Below are 27042 nucleotides of genomic sequence, written 5' to 3' on the forward strand. Positions count from 1 at the left end.
TATTTGTCTTCTCCGTTACTCAAATAATCGCACATTATCTGATCTAATCTATTCATATATATTAAATGTAATTTTTTTTTTTTATATTATATTATTCGATCTATGTACTTGCATTTGTGTAACACTCGATATATATACTATTCTACTATCGTTCTATTAATATAAATTTCATTATGGAAATTTTTTCTCATATTGTTATAATTCAAGTATTACATTTCATTTCATGTAATACTTGATATAAAATTTCAGCATTTTTTCTTTAGCGATCAGCACGATTCGATTGATACAATTTACGTGGAAAATGAAATTTTCTTAGGAATAAAAAAAATAAGATAATAAGACGTCCAATATATAATTTCTGCGAACGCCGTTAGGATTATTATTCTTTGCATATAAACGTCAAGGAAGGATTTGATTTTCGAAGAAAAAATTCCTTCTTCTACTCGGCATATCGAATAAAGTGTCTCTATCGGTTTTCAATCTCGAAGTGTAGTACGATTACGTCGATAAATCGATATGCCGATATGTAGGTATCTATACTAGGATAACAATTTCAACGAGGAAATTCCTGGATAAAAGTCGTTCTAGCACAAAACGTTCTACGTTTCTATATATGTATGTATGTATGTATCTATGTATATATATGTACTATTTATGTATTTACTATGTATATACTATGAACGTGTTGGATACATCCAATAGGATCTTGAACGTCAGCAGGATTCGCTAAAGTTTACGAGTTCGACGAACAGGATTTCGTCGATTCGCCTGTACTAACTTAGAACGATGTCTCAAACGAGTAAATGTCTCCACAATCACCTTGTTCACTCTTGACAAACCACGTGTTATATAGTCAAGCAAGTGTAAGATTGGGTCATTAACCTATTTTAGTCAGAATACGTTCGATGGTCACGCGAACTTTCTGTCTGTAAGAATGCAAGAATGTCCTTTCATTATTACACACTCTTAGCAATGACTTATACGTACGTAAATCGAATAATATTAAGGAGAACGAACGAAAAAAATATTTCCAAACTCTTATAGTTTTGTACTTTCGAAAAAAAAAGTTGGAAAAAAAATTTGGAACAATTTGAAAAAAAAAAAAAAAAAAAAAAGAAATTAGTTTCAAAATGCTAGAAAAAAAATTGATACATTTTTTATATCATCTAGGAACTTTTGGCTCCCCCTATATTTCTATAGTATATATATATATATGTATATATATATATTTATTTATTTATTTTCATGAAAGGTATTCGTTTTTTAATCGATTATTCGAATTTGTTTGAAATGTTTCGAAGTAATGGTGCAACGTTTTTTTCTCTTTTCTTTTTTCCTTTTTTTTCCATCGAATCCAACACTCGACAGAGAGAGATATTAACAAATCCGATCGAGATATTTTCGTTTATAACATTTTTGTGTTATCGTTCGTTCAATTTCAACGTCAATAAGTAATTGAAATCAGTGCACGTGCATCAAAATCGCAAACGCAATTACTCTCATGTCAATACATTTTCGAGATGCATCTATATACACATATGTTTATATATATATATATATATATATATATATATATATATATATACATACATGTGTCTATATATCTATATATATATATATATATATATGTCGTTACTATATGCAATCTTCTTTGCAAACAAACGTTATGTTTTTGGATATATCGTTGATGGAAAATTTGAAACTCTGCTATATATCTAGCTATGGTGTCTCACATGAAATACGTTTTACAAAATACACTTTTTACATGATTTTCTTTGAACGAATAAACGAATACATATCGAGATGCGATCGATAGATCGAGAAGGAAAAGTTCGTGCGTGGAGTGAAGGGATGAGTCATCGAAACGTTTTCTCTCTTGAAAAGAAAAAAGGAAAAAAAAAGAAGAAAAAACAGCCCCATACGAGCGTGTAGAAGAGCTCACCCGTGCTATTTATCTCACGAGATGATCGCATTAAGATTGCGTTACGTCGTAATTCACCCGTGGCTCGTAAAAACATTCAAGTTTCGTTACGATCGGTAAAATTCTAAAAATTAAATAAAGAAAATTTCGAAGAAAAAATTTCGAATTAGTACATATAGTTAAAAACATTGATTTTATTCCAAAATAATTTTGAGATGTTTCGGTAATAATATTGAAATTCTTATCATCATTTTTTTCTTTCATATATCTCTCTGAAAGCTTTTATATAATTTTATATAATGAGTATTCATGAAACTATATATATATATATATATGATTTAATAGATATTTTATCACGGATTTATAATATACATCGTAGTTCAATAATTGTGAAAATAAATTTCAATATATCGGATTAAAAGTTCCCTTAATAAAACTTGGACCTAACTCTCATAGTTTCTAATATATTTTAAAATTATTGTAAAAGCCTATTTATAAGAAAATTTTGTTATTTATCATATACCAAAGTTTGCTTTAGAAGACTTAAACATTTCTATCAGTTTCTCTGAAATTAATTAAAACGTTGATAATTATTGGAGCATATTGTATAATACAGCTCAAATGATAATTTAAATTCGTCAAATAGAATCCCACGTTTATAATATACAGATTGACCCAATAATTATAAAGATACTCTAAAATATATTAAATAAAAATTTTCTCGGGGTAAAACTTGAACCTAACTTTCATAGAAACTCTCGTAGAAACTCTCATAGTTTCTAAGATAGTCAAGAACCATTGGACTATTCTAGATGCATTAAAATGTGGATGTTATACATCAAAAATTATTTAACAAAATCCGAATTTAACTCGTATAATTTCTGAAATATTCAAAAATAATAGATAACGTGGCATTACACATAAAATATACAAATACCTACACACTCATTAAATTAACGATTAGAATAGTTGAAAAGTAATACCTTTCAATTAGACGTCCATCGGAGTGTTTAATTTATAATACGTAGGTGTTAGTCTCTTTGTCTAAAATTACAAAGCTAAATTAACGCATCCTGCTGATCACGAAGCTTGACGAGCGTGCCACGAACTGTGAACCGTGCCGTCGTTTATATCGACATTCTGTCATACGTGACAGAGCTAAGGTTCGTTTTAACGAGACACGCCGATTTCAGACACCCTATATATCCTCATACCTTCTCTTCCTATTTCAACGACCTTCGGACTTTTCCGACTTTTATTATTCCCTTACTTCTTCTTATTCTTAGTGAGATATTTTTCTTTAAGATTGATTTATATATTACCTACTATATTTTATTACTATTCTTACTATTCTTCTTATTAGTATTCCTCGCCAACATTTTTTTTCTCTTACGTTAATACATATATGAATGAACTCATACATACATACATACATACATACATACATACATACATACATACATGCACATATGATATCTATATATCAAATATATATTATGATTGACCAATAAATAATATCAGAATTTTCCTTCTAAATATACAACAGTGTACGTTAGATATTTTTTGCAACAAATTTCAAGATTGTTGCTTATTGATCAACTCAATGTGTGTGTGTGTGTGTGTTAGCAAATCTACATACAAAATTCTGTTAACAAAGTGAGTAAGCAAAAAACTTCGGTCATCCTCTTCTTCAACGAATTATATCGATTAACCTCGTACGAATATTATCATATGTATATTAACCTTATTATTCCTCTTCTTCAATAAACAGGTTAAAACGAACGAGCAAAGCATCGAATCGATAGTTTCGATTACGATCTATCATAGTCGCCATTTCTAAGAACACTTAGCAAAAACGATAAAACGAAACGATTCGTCCTTGTGATTTATACAACTTCTCCTCTTCTCTCTCTCTTTCTCTTTCTCTCTTTATCTATCTCTATCTTTCTCTCTCCCTTATCAAATAATATCTCGATGATAAATAAGAGACGAGCTTTGAAAGTCAAAAGAAAGAAAAAAAAAAGTTGGAGCAGACAGAGTGGGTAGGTGGTGGGGATAGTAATCTAGACGCAAGCCAGACTTAACCTCTCCACGAGGAAATTGCGTGTTCGCGATGAAAAGATATAAAATAATGAAATTAAAAAACGAGAAAGAGAGAGAGAGAGAGAGAGACAAACAAACAGACAGACAGACAGACAGACAGAGAAAAAGAAAAAGAAAGAGGAAAAGAAAGATGAAGTACTCACCTCCATTCTTGACATCCTCCTTCGCTTCCTCCGCAGCTGGCTGGACGCTTTCCTTGCTCGTGTTGCAGCCCATTTTCTTCTTTTTCTTCTTCTTCTTCTATCTCTTTCTATCTCCTTTCTTCACCCTTCAAATTATTCTCTTCTTTTCGTCCACTACCACCAACCACCTCCTCCTCCTCCCCCTCCACCTCCCTTTCGACCGACTACCGGCGGCACTCCCCGTTTCGCGACTGTACTCTCCCCCTTTATCCCTCGACTCCTCGTCAAATCGGCTCACCAGTTAACATCCACGATGTAATAATGATATAAAAATAATAATATGCCTTAATAAGATCACCTAGAACAATTTGTTATCTGCGCGATAAATATTAATCTACGTCTTAAATATCCTAAACTCGATCGGACCGAATCGAAGAGTATATACAGCCAGGAAGACGACGACAACGAATGACGACGAATGTCGACGATAGATGCGACGAACGTACCTCCTCCCCCCTTCCTTCTCCTTTCTCCTTGTCTCGGATACACGACGATCTTCCGTCTCGATATTGTTTTTCCTTTTTTTCCTCTCCTTTCGTTCGTCCTCGAAGGTCAACGGCCAGGACGTTGTCTGTAGCTTACTATATTACTACCCCTTACTATATTGTTCTGTCTCCTCTCCTCGTATCCTTTTGTCTTCTCTCTCTCTCTCTCTCTCTCCCTCCCTCTCTCTCTCTCTTTTTTTTCTTGACTTCGAGGATACTTCAAAACCCGTCTTCTTTTACCTTCGATCCTAACACATTGCTTATCTCTTTATCACACTTCTTTTTTTTATCTTATTCAAGCTATATGATCAACTATAGGAAGAATAGGAGAGACAGGATCGGCTCCGACATACTCGAGGAGGGGGAGGTACGTTGATTCCACCGGCACGAGACTGAACACGAGTAGCTAAAGATACATATATATGTGTCTGATCTGGATGTGTGTACGTCTATGTATCTATCTATCTATATCTGTATGCGAGAGAGAGAGAGAGGAGAGAATTTTCACGAGCAACCCCCGAAAGCACGAAGGACTCACGTCGACGACACGGGGCGTACTGACGACGCTCTCTGCCGACGACCCTGCCCTTCGTTGCACGAATACTCTCTACTACTACTACACTACTACTATTATTACTACTACCACCACTACTACAAACTCCGATTCGTCCTACAGGCTTACTCAAAAGTTATAACCTTCTATGTGTATGCGCCAACGGTTTTGCGCTCATCTCTCTGTCTTCCTCTAACCTATACTCCTTCCCTCTCTATCCTTTTCTATCTTTCTCTTTTCCGTTACACGTACGCACACACGACGCACGCACGTACACATATACACGCGTTTACATACACATCGCGCTTTTCTCCCATGTCCGTTAATGGTGGCGCCATCTTTACTATTGCAAAGTTTTCTTCGAATTCTTTTTTCTTTCTTTTTTCTTCTTCTTTTTTTTCCTTTTTTTTCTACCTCGATCTTTTACAAACGTTTCTAAAACTTTCCTACGTATATTTTTATATAGAACGAATGAGTGCGATTCGATCGTAGAACGATAGAAGAGAAAAGGTAATAGAGAAAAGGTTAGATAATGTTGAATTAACGTAACGATGTTTCTTATTGTTGTTGATGTAATTAGAAGCTTTGTAATACCGAAAGATCGTTTATAATTGATTGTTGATAATTTATTCTACGTTTTATGTTTTAATAATATTTTGCATATTAGAAAGACGTCGATCGTTAAAAGGAATATTTTATAATCGTTCTGATTCTCTCATTCTATTTTTTCATTTCTTTTTTTATAGCTTGGAGTTCATTGTTATGAAAAAATAAAAGAGCGAATAGAACTGCAGATCAGAAACAAAGAAGTTTGTGTATCAGGATTTAGAACGATTTATTTTTCTAAAAAGGAATGAGAAGCTGTGCAATGTCAAGGAATTCATTAATCGATAGTACGTTTTGACTGTTATCATTTCGATTTATTATATTAAATCCATCCAATTATGAAGTCCTCAAATTGTATTTAATGGAAACGAATAGAATTATTAATAATGCTGTGTTTAATTGTAAACAACGACAATCATTACGATGCTTGTAATACAAATTATTTAAAATAACCTATATTTTCGTCATACTTGTGTAAATTAAAATAATATGTAATCAAATATATGATATATATACATATATATAGGATTGGCCAATAAGTAATGTCAGAATCTTTAATAAACAAAATATTGTATATAAAATAGTATTATTTATTTAAATATAAAGTATTAAACATTTTCAATAAAAAATATCTGCTGGTGATATTTACTTAAATATAAACTATTAAAAATTTCTATATTACTTATTGATCAATGCAATATATATATATATATTCATTTTTTGTGTATGAAACAAATGCAAAAATAAGAAGGATTAAATTTTCAAATAAAAATTTAATGGTAAGATCTTTTTAACCTATAATTCGTCAGAAGCTTTGTTATTGGCTAGACTGCTAGACTATTGCCAGACGGGCGCCAGCTCCTTCGTATACTTCACATTTTCTGGAACGAATATCGACCTCTCCTCGTCCTGATTATCCCTCGCGATTCTTTATCACGCATGTTTTACTTTTTTCCTTTTATATGCGCGATATATAATGTAACTTTAAAATAGCTCTTTTTTACACATCACTACTAGATTTGTTCAAAAGAAAAATGTAATAATTCATTCTATCAAATACAAAGAAATATTTTATACGTATCAACTAATTATAAAAAGAATATGCAACAAATTTAATTTTCTAATTTTTATCAATTATCAAAACAAGACGAAGAAGTTCAGCGATTCGAAATAATTTTTTCTTATAGCTCTCTTGTTAAATTTGTTCGCATCGTGTAACTCGAAAATAGCCGTACAATTATTTTTCATGGTTACTAAAATAACGAATATAAGCTTTGAATATATGATCGAGTAACGTTAGCATCCAACGGTGTATTTAATTTGCAAACAATGCAAATTTTGTAATTTTCAGCAACAACTTGGTAGTTCTTTTTACGAAAAAAAAAAAAAAAGAAAGAAAAGAACAAATTTATTAAAAACGAATATAATGTTTCAATTGTAAATCTTTTCAAAGACGAGCAATAAAAAGAACATTTTATCTAAATAAAATAAAGGATTATTAAAAAAAAAAAAAAAAAGAAAGGAGTATATCGATCAAGTTAAAATCATGCAATCGGATTCGTTGAAACTCGATCGGGCTCGGATTCGCCTGAAGGGAACGATCGGCTCGCTGATTGGTTGAAAACTAAGATCGTGAACAGGTAGGGAGCGAAAGTGAGCTACAGCAGTGAGTACCAAGAATGGGCAGGAGTGCGTGTTGTGTGCTATACGAGAGTGTTACGAGTTGGGTCCGTAGCCAGAAAGTTTCAATATCGTCACAGATTTCCAACGAACGCGCATACAATTTCTTTTCGTTTATCGTGTGAGATCAAGAGATAGAGATAGAAAGAGAGAGAGAGAGGAAAAAAGAGAGATAAATAGAGATAGAGAGAGAGAGAGAGAGAGAGAGAGAGAGAGAGAGAGAGAGAGAGAATAACACGGTTATTATTAACAAAAATGTCGGCCATTTTGAAGAAAATTTCATTGAATTTACATTTACCCAAAGAAAAATAAAACAATGTAAATTATTCTGAAAGAAGAAAAATCATCGGAAAAAAAAAGAGAAAGAGTTAAACGTGGGCAAGGTTATGGGCGTGCTCGGAGGATTCCTATCCAGTGGTTCTCATTCACTCGTCCTTCTATTACATATCAAAGAAACTTATTTCTTCGTACCAGTTTATTTCGATGTCGTTGATTCTTGATGTTTGACGTAGAAATAGTTGTGACGTAAACGCCTGTGTGTTGATTCGTCCCTCGAGAATATATCTATCTATCTATCTATCTATTTATCTCTCTTTTTCTTCCTCTCTCTTTCTATATATATAGATATATATATATATACATAAAAAAGGAAAAAGGAAACGCGATAAGAAGGATGACGCGTAAATTGAGCAAGTTCTTAATACTCTTCGACAATACCAATTTGCTTTATTTCCCTGGTCATTTTTTGTCCGGCCGTGTGCTTATCGAGCTTGACGATGAGGCATAGTAAGTTATACCATATATATGTTTCACTTTCTATCACGCATGCTTTTCTATAATAAATTCAAAAATCCTAAGAAAAACAATGTGACGTTGTTCACAACTTCGATTCGATAATCGATTTTTTTAACATTAGAACTATCAAATCCGTACACAAAATTTCTTCGTTTTTAATTATTATAATCGTAATCTTTAGAGATATTTAAACGAACGTAAAGCTATTTGCTTTTATTTGTTATGAGTAAATATCCAAATGCACGTCAAATTGGAGTGGTATTTCTATTGTTAATAATAAAAATACTAAGGACATTTTAATCGATCATGTTTTATGTATTTATGTATGTAAATGAAGTACAAAGCGAACGATTGGTCGAAACGTTCGAAACGTCCAAGTATAATGCGACTTTCTTGTAACATTAAAATGCCTTTGGCGTTTTCCAAAACTTTTTTAAAAATCCTGCACGCGTTCCATCGATACGTTTGTATGTACAACAACGGTTTAAAAGACATAGAAAACGTCTTTGGCATCTTAATTAGATATGTTCGATCGAATATTTTTGTTTTAGGGTGAAAGGTCGTTTCTTGTTCGAATTCTATTGCGTCTTTACGATATTTTGCAATGTCATTCTTTGATCTACTAATACAAGAATTATCTAATTTTTTTTATCGAACTATTTAAAAATAAAAAAATATGGTATATACATTTACAAAATTTATGATATATATATATATATATTTGCATACGTATACGGTGACGTCAGACTTCGTGATATTATTTATTTATTTGATAATAAAAATATTTATATATATATATACATATATTTATCGAGACGTCACATTACTATACTTCACTTATTTAATAATAAAAGAAATATATATATATATATATTTATATATATACGTAAAATGTATACTATATCGTATACGAGCACGTACATGTTATAATAATAATTATTATGAAATAACAACGGAAACGGAAAGGAGCGTGAACTTGATTTCGTATGACGTAAAATTTCTTTTTTCTCGTTTCCGGAATTTCTCATTCAGCAAAAGAGGCATAAGACTACCGGCGACGACGGCATATTATGCCAACGTTCGTACAAGATATGCTTCCTTTGCAATTTACGGTACAATAAACTCGACGACGCATTGTACTTATTTACATACATACAAATACGAGGTTTCTTAATAACATACTCTCTCTCATTGCGTTATTTCAGCGTCTCCGGACTGCATTTTCACGTTGTTGGCGAAGGGGTCGTTCGTGTTCGTAGTCAACGTGCTGAAAGGGTCTACGATAAAGAAAACTATATAGATTTTCGAATGAGACTTCTGGGCGAACCAGGTAATTCTATTTATTTCCATCAATCATCTAAAAAAGAAAAAAAAAAATAAATAAATAAATAGAATTATTGGATACCGCTTCATTGGAAATTTTTTTTATAGTTTATTGACAGAATTTAAAAATTAAATTTTTAAGCAATTAAAATGTTTACAATGTTGAATTAATAATAACAAAATTATACAATAAATCTGGATTGATTGACGTCCTCATTAAATATTCACTGTTTCCAATATAATGCTCAAGATTTTTTTTTATATTTTTTATTTTCTTATTTTATTTGATTATATTTTTTTTATTATTATTTATTTTCCTTTAGCTATCTAAAATAGGAAATTTTTTAAAATTGGACTTTTTTTTTAATATTTTTTATTTTCTTATTTTATTTTATTTTTTTTTTATTATTATTATTTATTCTTTTTTAGCTCTCTACAATTGGAAATGTATTAATTATTATTTCGTGTTTAATATTCAGGCGAAGGACCGTCGCTTCTATCACCAGGGATTCACAGTTTTCCTTTTAAATTGGGCTTACCCTTGGGCTTACCATCAACCTTCTTGGGTAAACATGGCTGGGTTCAATATTATTGCAAAGCTGCACTACGAGAACCAGGTGGATTGACTCATAAAAATCAACAGGTTTTCATCGTTATGAATCCAATCGATTTGAATCTCGAGCCACCGATTTTAGCGGTTAGTTAGTTATCTTATTTGAAAGATATTTTCGTTAACGTCAATTAGATAAAGATAAAACAAAATGACATGATAAACTTCGACGTAAAGACTTGTTATTTCTCGTAATGTTATTTTCTCTTTGCCATAAAAGTATTCCGATATGATTTACGCTCTTAATAGCAGGAAAAACTTGAATATTTTCTTGGAAAGAGGGTCGATAACCTCGTAACATTAAATATACGCTTTCTTTCGCATGTTTAAGATTAAACGAATCCTCCAAGCGTATTAACATAACCGAGTTTCAAATACTGGTCATTGACCTTTATGGAAAGCGATTATAAACAAGCAAATACGGCTACTTTCGTATTACAATAGTCAAAAGGATATTTTAGAAATTAGACTTATTCGAATCAGGTAATCAAAATGAGAATTGATGTAAAAAAAAAAAAAAAGAATTAATTCAAATTGATCCATTATTGATTCATACGTAAAACTATTGTCTCGTATTGTTAGACTTTATTTTGAAAATGTTAACGGGGTCATTCAAATAAAAATTCGATTCAAGAATGTACTATATATATGTATATATATATATATATATATAGTATATATATATGAAAAGGGAACGACGTTCACCGTTTATGTTCCAACGACAATAATACATAAGCAGCAGCAACATGAGATAATAGTTACGTAGGCACATGACATTGAGAATGAAACGTAGCCGCATTATTGTTACTGTTATGTATTTCTCGTTACGGTTGACTCGTTCGATCCTCGAGCGCTCTCTCTAGTTGTGTAACGCGATGAACTTTCAAAATATCCCGCCATAAGGTCGTACCAGTGTTACCAACTTACGAGATCTCTATATCTTAGAAACAAAAAATGTAATAGTACATTTTTCTTTCCGTGTGGTTTAGCAACCTGCCAGGCAAGAGATCGAACAACGCGTAGGCGTCTCCTGTGTCTCGAGTGGTCCAGTTTTATGTCGAGTAAGTTTAGATCGTGGCGGATATGTACCTGGTGAAACCATCGGAATCTCTGCTACCGTCAACAATCGTAGCAAGGTACGTAACTATATAATTATTTCAATATTTATTTCTTTAACGATTAGCTAACCTCATTTTTATGCTTGCACATGATGAAAATGAACTCTCTCCATGATCGAAATTATTATCATGATTACAAACAAATTCTGATGATATTTATTGAATTAATTGGAATAATATGATTCTATTTTTATTTCGCACGTTTTTTTTTCTTGATACGATTATCAAATGATTTAACAGGTTACGATGAAATCGACGAAAGCATCCCTAACCGAAACGATTCAGTATCTATGTCGTGGCAAGGTACTTGCGAGTGAAACTCGAGAACTAGCTAGCGTTTCAAGGGGAAAAATCCGACCAGGCGAAGGCGAGGAATGGTTGAACGAACAAATGTATGTTCCACCTTTACCACCTACTAATTTGAGAGGGTGTCACTTGATCAACGTACTGTATCATGTTTATGTATGTATCGAGATACTTATGGATAAAATGATATTCGGTATATGATTCAAGCTATAAATCTTATGTAATATTTTTCTGTTGAATTTAGTTCGTTATAAGCCCGAAGAGCTTGAACAAGGAGATAAAACTACAGATACCGATCGTATTAGCCACGTATCCGCTCAGGCAGGAAGGAGCTCCAGCTGGTACTGCACCTTCTAAACGAGGAGCTCATTATCCTTCAACGCTGCCAATTTTTAGACCATGGCTCGACGACAAAGCTTTTGAGATACAGGAATGAATGTATTAAATGTACGTTAATGTTATTCATTCCTTTGCCTTTATCCAATTTGAAATCAGGATGCAAAGCGAAGGTTATCAAAATGTGTGCAATAACCAAAATACGATGATTCTGGTTTCTAGACGTTTGAGATATCGAAGAAGGTGAAATACGCTTATAACAATGCTTCGTAATTTTATTTTTGAAAGATCTGAATTATCAAATTAATATTTTTTTGATCCAAACATTGGATTCATTTTAATGGAATACTCGAGATCTTGATGAAATAGTTAACTAATTTTATTGAATATTTAATTACAAAATCTTACTAAAGATGTTTTATATATTAATACATTTTTTATTAATATTCTAAATACTTAGGTAGTATTTAAATATATGAGATACATCAAAATCCGTCCATTTTTAAACTTAATAAAATAAATTAAGCTATTTTTTAAATTGCAGTATATTGTATGTACAGCAGATATGAATTATATAGAGAATAGAATTGACGAAAGAAAAATAATATAATAAAAAATGTTGACAGGTCAAGTCCTAACATTGATCTAAGATTGATCACCAATTTCCTTTTTAAACCTTTGCAGTGCTTCATCCACTGTAATCCCAGTCGCAGTGATCACTTTTTGTCTACCTTTAGATCCCTTAAAAAAGATAAATTACATAAATTATATATATATATATATATACACAAGAAAAAAGTAACCTAGAAATAGAAAAGAATCAATTACTAACTCGATCCAACATTACATCTGACTTTCTTAAACCTAATACAGAGGCTAAATATTTGATGAGTTCGGTATTTGCTTCGCCTTGTACAGGAGGTGCAGATATTGCAACACCAACGGCTTCTTCTGAAATATCTGTTATACACAATTAATATCGTTTAGAAAAAAGAGTTTATGACGGTTATACAGGGATGAACATATTTAAGGATCAGAATATTCAAACATTTTAACTTTGTAAGTCATTTAACTAACCTGATTGTATATTTATTACCTGTTATACCGTTATGCTTAGCTCCGGGTTTCGCTTGAATTTTTATTAATATTTTTCCATCTTTATTAACGGTTATAGGTCCTGTGGTGATCTGTTAAACAAGAAAAAAAATGTTATAAAATTTCTTAATTGACAAGTTAAATTACATTTACAAGTACAACGCGTGTCAGTGCGGAAATATAATTCTGCGAGAGATTCGCGAGCGACATCTGGTAAAATCAGTTTACTTTCGCTCAAGTTGGCGGGTGCATTTACAGAAAATGTTATGTTATTGTCATAATAGGTGATCAATTCTCGATCAGAGTTTGTTATCCTGATTTCTTCGTGTTAAATTGGTAAGCAAAGAACGATTTACCGTATTATTTACATCGCCAACGATGTTCTGAGTTTTTTTAGTTTTCTTGCCTCCTTGTTTCGACATTTCTCGGCTAACAATCACGTACCGTAGAAATTTAGTCCACATTCAGGTAATTTCATAATAAAATTTCATTGAACGTTCGTTAATTCATTGATATGTTATATTCGATATTAAAAAAATAATGCTTTTCGATATTATACGTTCTCTAACCTCAACAACTTTGGTGACTGCAGCTGCGCGTGTTACAGTATTGCCAACCTATCAACGATTGAATTTTTTACCCGCGTAATTTCAAACTGTCATCGTAATTCCTTTTTTCTATTAGATCATCATGCCTAAGAAATTCGTCGGTGAGAATAGCAAGGCTGTCGCAGCCAGAGCTAGAAAAGCTGCTGCCAAGGAAGCTGAAAATACAAAGAAAGCTTTGGAAGCTGAAGAGAAAGCTTGGCAAGATGACGACAAACAAGTATTAAAGAAGAAACAGAAACAGGCATGTATTTTGATAGCGTTATATTCCATGTTAAAAGAAATAGTTCTCAATAATTGTTTAAAATAATGTTTACATAAAAGATACAAACGTTCATAATAACTATGCGATATTGTATCGATTTGAACATAGGAGGAACTAGAGAAGAAAAGACAGCAACAATTAGAAAAGAAGGCTGAAGTGAAAGCTTTACTAGAAAAAGAAATGGCGACTATAAAAGTAGGAGGCAAACAACCTACTGCCAAGATTACAAAGGCTGAAATAATGGCGGCTATGGAGAAGCGCAATCAAGCTGCAAAAAGTGAGAAAAAGAAGGAAGAAGAAAAACCGATAGAAGAAAATTTGAATAGGATTGTTATCGAAGGGGAAAGTGCACATGGTATAGACGAGGCATTATCCATTTTAAGGTGAGTGTTGGAAATTCATAATTTACGACATCGTCAATGTTTATATTTGTTTGCGTGCTATGTTAAATTATTTTTATATTTTCATAGCGTGAAAGATTCGGAAGTTGATCGTCATCCCGAGAAACGTATGAAAGCTGCTTATGCAAGTTTTGAAGAAAAAATGATGCCTATTATCAAGGAACAAAATCCTACTTTGAGGCTCAGTCAATTGAAACAGATTTTGAAAAAGGAGTGGATGAAATCTCCTGAAAATCCACTCAATCAAAAGCTTTTTAATAATTGATATTAGTATCTTCATCGATAGTCTGCGTTCTTTCACATGACTGAATATAACTTTCTTATCTTAAATGTCTGAAAAAGAAAAAAAAAAAAAAAGAAAAGAAAAGAAAAAGAAGTAATATGTGTAAGTATAACAGATAAAATTGGTTCACAGTTTTATTGTAAACGAATAAGTTATATTCCAAAATGCTATAGGATATAAAAAATTAACATAATATAAAACATCTTTGGTGCAACTTATGCGCGAATCTATAATAGCCTCCGTTCGGTATCTTAAATCTTTGCTTATTGACAGAGAGACCTTTGTCGAAGTTTACGGAAAGATTCTAACAAAATATCTTAACATATATATGTTTTGGCACATTTATCATGCTGTAGGTGTAGAAAAAGTATTTTTACAATTTCGCAATTGTCGTATCATTCGATGAGAAGTAATAAAAGCATCACAAAGTAGAGCTCGAAAAAGAGGTTTCAGTTTTATCAGAAATCTGTCCTCTTACACAAACTAAGATTTTTTTCGAAAATGTAAAATTAGCTATAGTAGAAACAACAACGCACGTGAAACTTTTCTATGTATGTATGTATGTATGTATGTACACTTTAAATATTTAATCAAAAGGAAAATTATAAAAAGGGAAAGAGGACTATTGATATCTTTTATCTAATTTTTCATCTAACTACGAGCTTGATACCCGTAAAAGAACTTGATATTTCAGCACGACCATTGCTTACTCGAGATTATATTCTCTGCTGGAACTAACAATATCGAAATACTAATATTGCTACCAGTTCTTGTTCTTCCATAAATCTATGAAACAGTGAATCATATGATTCAGTTGATCAGGACAATCCGTCATGGGTGTGTGCCCTGCACTTGGAATAGCTTCGAGGAAAGCCTTCAGCATAGTCTAAAAAAGAACAAACAAATAGAAGAAAGAAGTAAAGAATAGTAAAGATGTATTTCTATGGGTGTTTTAACTAACCCTTTCCATCTGACACTCTTGTACGAGTGATACTTTGTTGTCCCTCAATCCATGTATAAGAAGAGTAGGTGTAAAAATCCTTCTATGGAAAACATAATCTCCTTCGGGCCAAGCCATCCCATCCAAAACGTATTTCATATGAGATGGCCATTGTTCGATTGGTTCAGGACCACAATAAGGATGTTGCCGACCTCTTGCGGAATACAGTATATCTCTATGAAGGCCACACATCAAAAGAGGTGACAAAATAGCTCTTAGAAAGCATCGGCCAGCACCTTCTCTCGTAGGCGGTGCCAATGGTGTTGGACCACCACCGGATATTAAAACGAGCTGATGAATATTGCTGTCATATTTGCAAGCCAATGCTGTTGCAAAACTGCATCTGTAAAAGAACCGCCGCCGCCGCCGCCGTCGACGACGACAACGACGACGATGACGATGATAATAATGAAAAAGAAGAAATTTCTTATTGCATCAAACATTAATTCCAATAGCCCACGAAGTAGTCACGCAAAAATTATTCAAACGTTACGCACGTGTAGGTAGTAATTACCTAGCTAGCCATGAACGGTTTAAAAAGAAAGTCCACGATGTTCTTTGAATTATGACATTATTTAGCATAAATATTGCACGCGTATGTGTGTGAATATATATATATATATATATATATATATATATATATATAGACACACATACACGCACATACATACACAGGAAAATTTGTTAAAAGAATTTACCCATAATTATGTGCTATCAGGATACACTTTTGACCTGGTTTAAAAGCGTAATAATGTAGTACCGTCTCCAAATCCTTCAATAATTTGCTAAACATATAATCCTTCGAGCGGTCAGGTGCAGAGCTCATACCATGTCCTAAAAGATCAGGAGCGATGCAAGGATAGCCCATAGCTGAGAAATATTCCAATTGATGTTCGAATATCTCTGCTGATGAACCAAACCCATGTAAAAAGACTAACGTTGGTTTACGATTTCTTCGAAATATCACATAATCATGTGGATTTTGTTCGCAATTAGACAATCTCGTCGATTCTTCAAAGTTCGGCCATCTTTTTCTGTAATCCTCCATCTCCAAAGGCGTAGTCTCTTTTCTAATATTAATTGTCTCTACTTTGTCATCGTTCTTCTTACGTTTCGATCTTCTTTCAATATTCGTACGAAACCTTGCGCACAATTTCATCCCGATCGTCGTCTCCTTCCTCTCCGAAGATTCCAAATCGTCGTTTTGTAATTCCAATCGTACATTTTCAAATTTAGGATCATCGATAGATTCCTCTAATTGCCTGATATCGACCATAGTTTTTTCGTCTTGAATTTCATTGTCATCCAATACGATTACATCCTTCAACTTGCTCAACTTATTTTCTTCCTCGTTTTCAATGATTTTCCGGGAAGATTCGTTGTATTTCTCATCCTCGTTGGTTCTCAGATCTTCCCAACTATTTCTCAAAGGGGTCCTACCTAATTTCTCATCGATTATTCGTAAAAGAGATTGCTCGAGACTCGGTTCTTGATCAGGTTGAAATTCTATTGTTTCTACGCTGTTTATACCAGAATCTATACAATCTAATTGTTCTAAAATGACCTCCGTACCGATCGTACGAGTACGTAAATAAAAGTCGAGAGAATCAGGATCGTGTGCCGAACCAATGAAAGCACGATTTATATATCCATCTTCGTTCTTCGTTCTCTCCCCGGTAAACTTTTCATCCTCTTGAATCTTCTTATCGTCAGAATGAAAGGAGAAACTAATTTCATTAAAAATTTCCTCCCTTTTAGCTTCCGAAGACGATTGTTCATCGTCTAATTTCGATCTTTCTAATTCCGTAAGTTTACGATCGTTCGAATTAGCAACATATTTAATCGTGTCGTCTAATATTTCCTCGAGCAATACGTTGATATACCTTTCGAGATCCTTAACAATTTTGTTCTTAGCTCTTTGTTCTTCGTTCGTCGATGGAATCGAAGATAAATTTTTCGAAGAATCAAGGACGACTTCGTCCTTCGTTTTCCTCTCATTGTTATTATCGAGTTTCGCGTCAGGTATTTGAAGTTTCTGGAGATTAGCCGATACCCTTTGCTCGAGTTCTTCGATATCTCTTGCTGATTTTTCCGGAGTCTCGTAAAGACTATTTCTGATACGATTCAATTCCGTAGATATTATTTCTTCGTCGTTCGTACTCAATCTACTCGATTGTCGAAAAGAACATCTACAATGATTGGACGAATGCGGTCTTCTCGACCAACGAGCAAAAAAATTATCATTTATCGATTCAGGTCTGTCGCTCGTGTTCTCGTAATACCATTCACCTTTTAAACTTGGCTTTAATACTCTCAAAGTTCGACGTGGCGCTACGATGAAGAAATCACAATCTGCTAATTCGACCGTAGCCGGACCAATTCGATTACGATTTTTCCAATATTCGAAAAATTTCACGTACCATCTTGGTTCGATAGGTTGCTCTTTCGTACTCATTTCGAATGATTTCAAATCGTCAAGATCATTGTGCTCGATCGATGATTAACACAATCGAATTTATTTATCTGATTTGACGACCAAATTTGGAATCTAATCGAATCGTTCGTACATCCTTAATAATTCATTAATGTATTCCTATTACGTTGAACGAACAGCTCGGCCAATCGGAGAAAACGATTTTTATTCGCAAATGGTATTGGTATTCGAAATTCTCTTTGCGATTTATATATATATAAGACGATACGTAATCTTTTAGGCTCTTCCGTTCCTTTGTTTCGAACTTTGATTATTATTATTATTGTTATTTCAATTACTCAAGTAAGAGATATTTTCGCAAGAAACGAGTTTACACAACTTTTCCACGAAGAATAAGTTGCAGTTGTTCGTTCGGAAAAAAAGAAACTTCCTCGTTTGAAAGTTTTTTCAAATTTTATCTAGACGTAAATTTCTTGCCTTTTATCTTCGTCTTCTAATCTGTCTAAACAAAAAAATAAAAAAAGAGGGATTATTATTATTCTTTTTATTTTTCCACTAGTAAATAGTCAATTTGAAAGATAAAAGTGATATATATATATATATATATTCTATTACACATATACATGTATGTGATCAGTAGGGTAATTAATGTAAATGAATAGATAATCGTTTGAGTGTATTCTAACGTTTAGTAGCTGTTCTTACAAAGAAGCGTCGACTCATCGATATAAATGATAGTCTCTCTTGTATAATAGACTTTAAATATTTCTTACGTATTCTATCGCTCGAGCACGTTGAAAAGTAATTCACGTAACTCGTTTATATAAAAATTAATATTCATGTATTTATCGTGTGTGAAAAGTATCATTCATATTTGTATCGCGTATAATGTAATATTAACGTTATGTGTTTCGTATGTTTGAAAATACCGATACGTGTGCGTATATATGTATTTAAATTTATGTGAAAGGTAGTCAAAATATCGATAAATTGCACAGTGAATGAATGGTTACCTAACGATAGATTTGAAATACGAGAATTTACGTGTTGTCCTTTTGGCTGACAATTAATCGAGAAAGTATTTATAATAATTTCATTTTCTACTTCTATTTTTTTTTTTTTAGCAATAATTATTTCTAGTAAATTAATCGTACTTAGTAATCAATACTTATTTTCTAATAATTATCTTGGTTCCTTTTTTTTCGATCAATGATTCGTTCTGTATCAATTAATCGAATAATTCTCTTTTTAATTATCGATCTCTTCCGCGTCAATGAATTATTTCGTTTTACTTTCTTGAATAATTTTGTCGTCTATTGAATTCCTATTCTTTTTTTTATTTCATCAATGATTTCTCCATATCAAGTCGATCAAATCGTATTACGATAAATCGATACTACTTTGCGAATATGCTTTACATAAATAACTTGTAATCATATCAGATACATTTTCACGAAAGAAAAGTTTTTAGAATAGAAAGTTGGAAATCTCGTATTATATGAACTAGCGGTTCTAACGTTCTCTAGTGAGAGTCTCGAATTAGTATTCTTGAATTCTTCATATCATATATATTGCAGTTATCAAACGTATGATACATACATACATACATATGGATCGACTTTCATTTTAGAAAATTCTAGTCACACGAATAGAAATCAAAATAAATAATTATTTATTCTTAATATAATTATTAATATTCGTTAAGATATATTATCATAATCTTTTCTACGAACTTTCTTAAATTTATTTCCATTGAAGAATATTTTCTTTTCGTACAACAATGAGAATTATTATTATGTAATTTACAGACAATTTTATCATCGACAGTTTATTATCTCTTAGCGTTTATTTAATTTTACAATAACTTTTCTATCTTTCAAATCTATTTTCATTGAAGATACAATATCATAGTTTCAATATATTACCAATATTCAATAAATCAATTGTTTTGTTTAGTTGAAATGGTATATTCTTTCTTTTCGATCATTTTTTTTTTCGTTTGTATATCATCCAAGTATATAATATATTTTACAGCATTTTTATGTTTCCTTTATCTGTGCTCCCTTAATCAAGATAATATTTGTTTCTTCGAAACATTTCCGTTTCCGAAATCTTTTCTTATATCGAACAGATTAATTTTTAAAAATGATAAAGTTTGCTTAAAAATATGATTCCATTGTAATTATTATAGATATTTTTAGCTATTTTATTTCTTTCTTTTTTTTTTGTAAGAAAGATCAGTATCTATCAGATAATATAATTTATTCGATTTGACAATAAACGAATAAGCAAGATTAGGAAAACTTCTTTGATATAACAATAATAAGTTTTTATGAATAGAATAAAATAAGACATTTGAAACTGTTTATTTTGATAGCATCTAGTGTCAAAGTTGAATCTTTGATGTAATATGTGTGTAAATTGGAGTTGCTCGAGTTGAAACGTGCTTTTTGTTCGCAACGAAGAGAAGGGTTAAGCCTCTTTGCCCTTCGTAAATGCATCCGACCTTCAAAGCACGCTCGTCGGATATCAAAGTTGACCGCCGGGAGCTTTTCTCACTCTTCATTCATCGTCGGACACTTGTTGCGTCGATTACTGGTTCTCAACTTGAACTAACTACAAGTTCTTTACGATATATAATACGAATATTTCCTTTTCTTTTTTGTTTACCTTAATTTCTTATTTAGAAAGATCGAACGTATTATTCAATTACCTTTGTTTATTTTAATATTTTCCATCAAATAATTATTCAAATATAAATTTTTACGAACGTCAAGTGATCTATGAGAACCTTCACGCGACTGTAGTAAAACGCATAAGAGTATTTTCCCTCTTAACCTCTAAAGAAAGAAATAGAGAGAGAGAGAGAAAGAGAGAGAGTGAGAGAGAGAGAGAGAGAGAGAGAGAGAGAGAGAGAGAGAGAGAGAGAGAGAGAGAGAGAGAGATAGCAACCCTTTTAGAATGATTAAGTACTCTTCTTCAATGTTTTTATTGCTTAAGAAAACTGAAACTTAACCTTCTACACACCTTGAGTCCAGAATGGCAACCACGCTGACGACGAGGACACAAACATCACTAACGGAGTAATGTAGTACCACTAGTAATAGTAGTAGTAGTAGTAGAGTAGTGTAGTAGTAGTTAAAGTAGTGGTATATAGTAATAGTAGTAGTAATACTATGTTCATAGAGTAACAATGAAAGTAACGGAAAGTAAATCATTAACAGTTTCCGAAGGTTAGTGTCACACTGATCGTAAATCGAGTTAAATATATATATATATAAAATATATATGTATATATATATATATATATATATTTAACAATTTCTAAACGGACCAATAAACCAAGAGAATTCTAGTTCGTTGAGAAAAAAGCACGCAAGGACACACACACACACATACACATACACTGTGAATATTTATTTTCACTCGAACGATCGATCGATCTAATCATTTTCAAGGAAAAAAGAAATCGATAAGTCGGTTATCGTTTGACCAATCAGAAGATACTTGCTCTTGGACCACCAACGACGATCAGGATCTCTAAATATTTTTTTCCTTTTTTCTTTTCTTTGCGAAAACTATAATCTCGAGTGTAAATTATTAAACAAAAACGCTTGGAAGCTCACCGCGTCGTAGAGACGTGCCGACTGATTCAACGTCGAAGTAACAGCGCGCATTTTCGTGGGCGTGGAAGCACGATATCGAGACGGGAAAATTAAGGACGATCGGCAACGAGCCGCGCGCCTCGGGTCACGGCGGCCATTGCGCGTCTCACTCGCTCGCTCTTGCTAACGTGCATCGAACGCGAGAGTGCGCCACCCCACTCTTCGACTTCGCGAGGGCCCGATTTCATACTTCGGCTGTGTTCGGTTATCTTCGATATAGCGATGGGACTGACCGCCAAATTTGAATGTACAAGTTGAAATGATATATTCTTTCTTTTCGATCATTTTTTTTTTTCGTTTGTATATCATCTAAGTATATAATATATTTTACAGCATTTTTATGTTTCCTTTATCTGTGCTCCTTTAATCCAGATAATACTTGTTTCTTCGAAACATTTCTGTTTTCGAAATCTTTTCTTATATCGAACAGATTCATTTTTAAAAATGACAAAGTTTGCTTAAAAATATGATTCCGTTGTAATTATTATAGATATTTTTAGTTCTTTTATTTCTTTTTTTTTTCTTTTTTTTGTAAGAAAGATCAGTATCTATCAGGTATCTGAAAAAGAGAGAATGTGAAATATACATAAGCATGGTTCGCGTCATTCCTTGCTTCGGAACCCGTTACTTTCTCGTTCCTCTTCGCATCGAGGGACTCAATCCTGCCCCTCACACCCCTTCTTCATTCTCGTTCCAGTTGAAACTCGCAACTCGTGCGAGGGAAAAGTGGATTCCAAAATACTCTGGAATTTTTATTATAAAATCTATTGGTCGAATCGAACGATCCAACATTCATCGAATTTTCTTTTACATTTCTCGAAAACTCTCGAAAACTATCGATCAGTATCGATTATTGCCTCGCGTAAAAATGTTATTACGATTCCGTTGCTTGATATGAAATGTCAACACGTATGCACGAACTTCCTGTGCTCGAACGGTATCAAACGAAAGCCGTTTGAGACAATAATGATTACCATTCGAATTTGAACTTAATTCCCGAAGATTCTGAAGTAACATATTGGAAGAATGCTGAGCTTTGAAATTTACGATCTAATCGAATCGTTCCCTTATTATTTAGTCATATCAGAATTTTTTGATTCATGCAGAAAATATTGGTTTCTCTAAAAAAATTGTTGTCACCTTTAAAATCTATGGGTTATCTCGGAACTTTTGATCCTCTTTAAATTTAGCCGATAAACAAAATATTGTGAAGATATCAATATTGTTATATTATCTGGAAAGATAAATACTAATCTCTGATAGTAAAATTAGAAAAATTCAAGTAGAAAAATGGGATTCTTTAAATATATATATATATATATATATATTTCAATTAAAATCATATTGTCCTTATGAAGACTTGTTCGTCTTAGAAACGATGTCGTCTAAAACGATCAAGATGTTGATCACGATCCTTGTACCGGTAGGTGACGATGACAATTATTTTCTCTTTTAGTACGGTACTTCGAGCTAGATAATAATCCCAACTTTGTTTTATCATAAAATGTATTTATCTATTTCGTTATCCATCAATAAACAAATTTATTTATTGAATGTATCATTATATATGAGATATTTTTAAAAGTAGAACGTTATATCATCGATCGAAGGGTCAATAAGCCAGCCAATAAGAATATGTTACGAACGTGACCGATTTATCAAAGTAACTTCTGTTGTTTCGTGCCGTTATATTCACGATCGAATGATGATGGATCGTTTTTAGGTCACCTAAGAATATTATCGTTGCCTTCGTTTAAACTTGCAATTTAATATCTCCAAGAGTACATTCGAGAAGTATATCATTTTGCACAAAGGATTAGATTCTATCCTTTCTCTCTCTTTCTCTCCTTCTTTTTTCTTTTTTTTTTTTGTAATATTATTTCTTTCTTTCTAAACGCTAGTAATATCAATAAAGGAATGAAAGTAAAATATAACCCTTTTGTTATCATATTTGTATTTACTAATCGAGCGGATCATTGTCCTTTCGTTTACATTGATCGCGATAAGAACATCTGTGTCACTGACCTATTCGATATTAAATATCGTAAATATTAATCGACACTTGTATATTCGATTAATTTTTTCTGCAAGAAACAAATAAAAAGACAGCCGGAATTTTTTACAAGTTTAGAGATTAACAATTGAATAATTATCTGTATTACGTTCAATACATATTTTTAGATTCTTCAGATTCATCGTATGGATCGATGTTCAAAAAAAAAAAAAAACGATGACTAATATGAGAGAAAGAAAGAAATTTATCGAAATTCGGTAGAAAAATAAAATTTCTTTTTAATGACATTACATTAAAAGAGCAGTAGTCGTAAATGATTGTAAATTGCATTCTATGCGATCATAAATAATACACGAGTCTAATAATCTCTTTGATATTTCTTGAAATTCCATTGGGAAGCTACAGAAGGTAACGTTACTTCGAGAGTACCGAGAGTTACTTGTGCTTGCTACTTTCGTCCTTGTGAAATATACGACGCACGATGATTTTAATCGCGCACTTTGCACGTTAAATATCGTCGCTCGTGTTTATGCCATAAACGCATTATGTTAAAGGTATCATTATCGCATCGTGCGGAGTGTACATTGTAACGAGTAAAAATATCTTTGGGCTGGTTTGCATCTTGTCTGTCCTACGAAGACCACTTATTGATAAGAAAAAAGAGGATAGAAAAGAATTCAGTAGCATTGACGCGATACATAAATGTAACAAAATAACACCGATATCACCGATATAAGCTAATCACCTATTTAATAAATATACGTAAATAGATCGTAGTAATAATAATAATAATAATAATAATAATTTGATAATGACTGACTTTTCCAGTAATGGACCTTATTTACAAAATGTGACAAACGTTAATAATAATGATTTTGATAATGATTAGCCTCGGTAGATTTGTAATGTAAAAAAAATGAATTAAATGTCTATAGATAATAATATGATATCGATCGAACATGTCCAAAGACGATGTTTCAAGTACGAAGAACTTGCGACAGAGAGTAAGAGAGAGAGAGAAAGAGACAGAGAAAGAGAGAGAGAGAAGGAGCAGAAAGAAGGTTGTAGAAAAAAGAGAAAGAGAGAGGAAGAGATTAGAAGTGGATTCAAGCTGGGCAATGCGCGATAAGCAGTGCAAATTTGTTGTCGTAGCGCACGTCGTTTAAAGCTAAGTGAAAAATTTACGTGCTAAAATATTAGCAAAGAACGCAACGCGTTTTCCTTGGTATCTCATCGCACGGTGCAAACATTTCTAAGGCTCTGACAGGTACTGTATGTGACTCGATGGTGCCAGCGAACTTCGTTTACACAGTCTCGAGTTAAATACAAGTATAAAGGGACAAGTGAGCCTGAGTTGCAGGCCATTTTGTTAAAATCACGATGGAGAACAGTCGAGCACTCGTACTTGTTTCTTTAATCTTCGTTATATTTTCGAGTATCATTTGGAACGAGTCATATACGGTAAAAGCCGATTCTGAGGCTACTACCACCGAAGAAAATACATCGGAAGAACAAAAGTTAATTCTCGATTGTCAACATCCTAATTACAGGACATATATTAAGTGTCTTAAGTATCCGAGTTTTAAAGGGAACAAAGTGAAGAGGCATCATCATGAAATATCACCGGAAATGGGTAGAAATGTCTAATTGTTTCTACATATATCTACATGTATCAAAAAAGAATGATTAGAATTAGAATTTTCTTTTTTTTTTCAAATTGGTCAGATATTCAATATTTAAGAATTAAGTCAACAAATTTTTTGTTTCTAATCGGAAAAAAAATATATATATATGTATATCACATGTGTGTTATTTGAAAATTACGTGAAATTAAATTTTATCGAACATGTCATATCGAATAATTGCAATCTATATTCGAGGCTAATTAAAATTATTGTCCTTTATCCTTTAGCGTGGAAAAAAGAAAACAAAATATAACTCTTACAACTTTATTATTATTTATGTCAAAAATATGAAATACGATATGATGCAAAATATTTGAAATGATTTTTTCTCGTATCGTTTTCGAACAGATCATCATTGCATGGAGATATGTGTTAAGTCCTGCGAAGCTATTTCAAGTCATGAATGCAATCAAAAGTGTTCTCATTGTATAAGAAGAGCGAAACATAAACATCAGATCATTACGGAGTACGAGACCGAGTGTATAGATGGAGATTGTAAAGGTAGTGAGAAGCCTGCCGTGGGTACGACAAATATTACAACGAATATTGAATTAAACAATGTCATCAACACTGGTACAGAGCGTCCAAATGGTGGAGCGACTCCACCAAGTCAAGACAATTGTAATTGCAGTAAGTAAATAAGTAAATTTTACGAAGATTAATTTATTTTCTTTTCTTTTTCAACGTTAATGTTCTAATTGAATTTTTTGAATGATATCAGCTAACTGTAAAGGATGTTCGTCAAACTGTTGTCCTCCTGGAGGTATTAATGGAGGGAATATTGGTGGAGGTCATGGTGGAGGTTATGGTGGAGGTTATGGTGGAGGTTTCGGTGGAGGTTTCCAATTAAGTTTGGTACCACAATTAAGTCTGGGATTAGGCTTGAGTCCCTCTTTTGGTTGTGTTCCTCCTTATCATTGGTTTTGTTATCAGCCATCGCCTTATCATTACCCTCATGAAAAGGATTGCTCTGTATGCTATAATCCAGTATTACGATACAAATGTGACGTATCTTGTCAGATGCAGCTTGGAAATAGTTTTCCATATACTCCACGGATGAAAAGAGATGAACAACTTTGTAAAAGTCCACATTGTATCGGAGGAACTTAGTTTGTTTCGATGATTAAATAATCACTTAGGTATGTCTGTTTTTCTTTTTTCTCTTTCTTTTTCTCTCTTTTTTTTTTTTCTTGTGAGGTCATAATAATGAATGATCGGAAAACTTGATGATATTATCAGCGAGATAACATTAGATTTTTTTATTCCAGCAGTAGAATGAATCACTATACTGTCATACTATCTGGATAGAAATAGAAGAAATCTATTTAATGTTGTGGAAAAAAAAGAGGTATAGGTCGCAAGCTATAGTTTCTACATATTACGATTTATATAGTAATATAAGATCATTGTCGAGCGTTATATAAATTATTTATATTCTAAATTATGTAATAAAAAAGAAAAGAGAACGTTATGAAGAATATGTTTACGTGGTTGTTTGACTCAATTAAATCGTTAATATAACGGTGTAATAAAATAATGTAATCAGATGTGTAATAAAACAATTCGTATTGCAGAAC

The 27042-nt window shown here is 32.4% G+C and overlaps 6 protein-coding genes across 12 annotated transcripts in view; 3 read left to right on the forward strand and 3 right to left on the reverse strand.

Moving 5' to 3' along the window:
- The window catches only part of LOC127068904 (neuromodulin), a 53168-nt gene extending 48836 nt beyond the window's left edge, over positions 1-4332 (reverse strand). The window contains exon 1 of the mRNA XM_051005288.1: positions 4168-4332. Within this exon, the coding sequence (XP_050861245.1) occupies positions 4168-4240 (73 nt within the window). The 5' untranslated portion in view covers positions 4241-4332. The remainder of the gene's footprint in view (positions 1-4167) is intronic.
- Positions 4333-7568: 3236 nt separating this feature from the next.
- Positions 7569-12395, forward strand: LOC127068901 (arrestin domain-containing protein 4). The gene is made up of 7 exons (XM_051005279.1): positions 7569-7649; positions 8180-8316; positions 9531-9655; positions 10128-10345; positions 11248-11394; positions 11617-11838; positions 11927-12395. Exons 2-7 carry the CDS (start codon positions 8204-8206, stop codon positions 12116-12118), a joined length of 1017 nt encoding a protein of 338 aa, XP_050861236.1. The 5' UTR covers positions 7569-7649; positions 8180-8203; the 3' UTR covers positions 12119-12395.
- A 149-nt stretch (positions 12396-12544) lies between these two features.
- LOC127068908 (UPF0235 protein C15orf40 homolog) lies at positions 12545-13676 on the reverse strand. The gene is made up of 4 exons (XM_051005294.1): positions 13470-13676; positions 13115-13205; positions 12851-12978; positions 12545-12759 (listed from the first exon to the last, which is right to left on the reverse strand). Exons 1-4 carry the CDS (start codon positions 13575-13577, stop codon positions 12664-12666), a joined length of 423 nt encoding a protein of 140 aa, XP_050861251.1. The 5' UTR covers positions 13578-13676; the 3' UTR covers positions 12545-12663.
- LOC127068905 (coiled-coil domain-containing protein 124) lies at positions 13297-15289 on the forward strand. Its single transcript, XM_051005291.1, has 4 exons — positions 13297-13449; positions 13798-13962; positions 14092-14366; positions 14454-15289. Exons 2-4 carry the CDS (start codon positions 13804-13806, stop codon positions 14647-14649), a joined length of 630 nt encoding a protein of 209 aa, XP_050861248.1. The 5' UTR covers positions 13297-13449; positions 13798-13803; the 3' UTR covers positions 14650-15289.
- LOC127068895 (uncharacterized) lies at positions 14789-21274 on the reverse strand. 2 transcript variants are annotated; one of them, XM_051005267.1, is made up of 4 exons: positions 21129-21274; positions 16366-18603; positions 15629-16010; positions 14789-15553 (listed from the first exon to the last, which is right to left on the reverse strand). In XM_051005267.1, the coding sequence occupies exons 2-4, from the start codon at positions 18120-18122 to the stop codon at positions 15428-15430; spliced, it is 2265 nt and encodes a 754-aa protein (XP_050861224.1). In that variant the 5' UTR covers positions 18123-18603; positions 21129-21274; the 3' UTR covers positions 14789-15427. The 2 variants fall into 2 exon arrangements, with proteins under 2 accessions (XP_050861224.1, XP_050861225.1); XM_051005268.1 differs by lacking the exon at positions 21129-21274 and having other exon boundaries at positions 16366-18627.
- LOC127068902 (uncharacterized) lies at positions 21050-26945 on the forward strand. 6 transcript variants are annotated; one of them, XM_051005284.1, is made up of 5 exons: positions 21050-21184; positions 24716-25413; positions 25814-26095; positions 26187-26604; positions 26734-26945. In XM_051005284.1, the coding sequence occupies exons 2-4, from the start codon at positions 25161-25163 to the stop codon at positions 26573-26575; spliced, it is 924 nt and encodes a 307-aa protein (XP_050861241.1). In that variant the 5' UTR covers positions 21050-21184; positions 24716-25160; the 3' UTR covers positions 26576-26604; positions 26734-26945. The 6 variants fall into 6 exon arrangements, with proteins under 6 accessions (XP_050861241.1, XP_050861242.1, XP_050861243.1 ...); XM_051005283.1 differs by lacking the exon at positions 21050-21184 and adding an exon at positions 22026-24188 and having other exon boundaries at positions 24335-25413; XM_051005285.1 differs by lacking the exons at positions 21050-21184; positions 24716-25413 and adding an exon at positions 21205-21334.
- Positions 26946-27042: the final 97 nt, after the last annotated feature.

The sequence above is a fragment of the Vespula vulgaris genome, chromosome 14 (assembly GCF_905475345.1).
Source record: "Vespula vulgaris chromosome 14, iyVesVulg1.1, whole genome shotgun sequence".
Classification (NCBI taxonomy): Eukaryota; Metazoa; Arthropoda; class Insecta; order Hymenoptera; family Vespidae; genus Vespula; species Vespula vulgaris.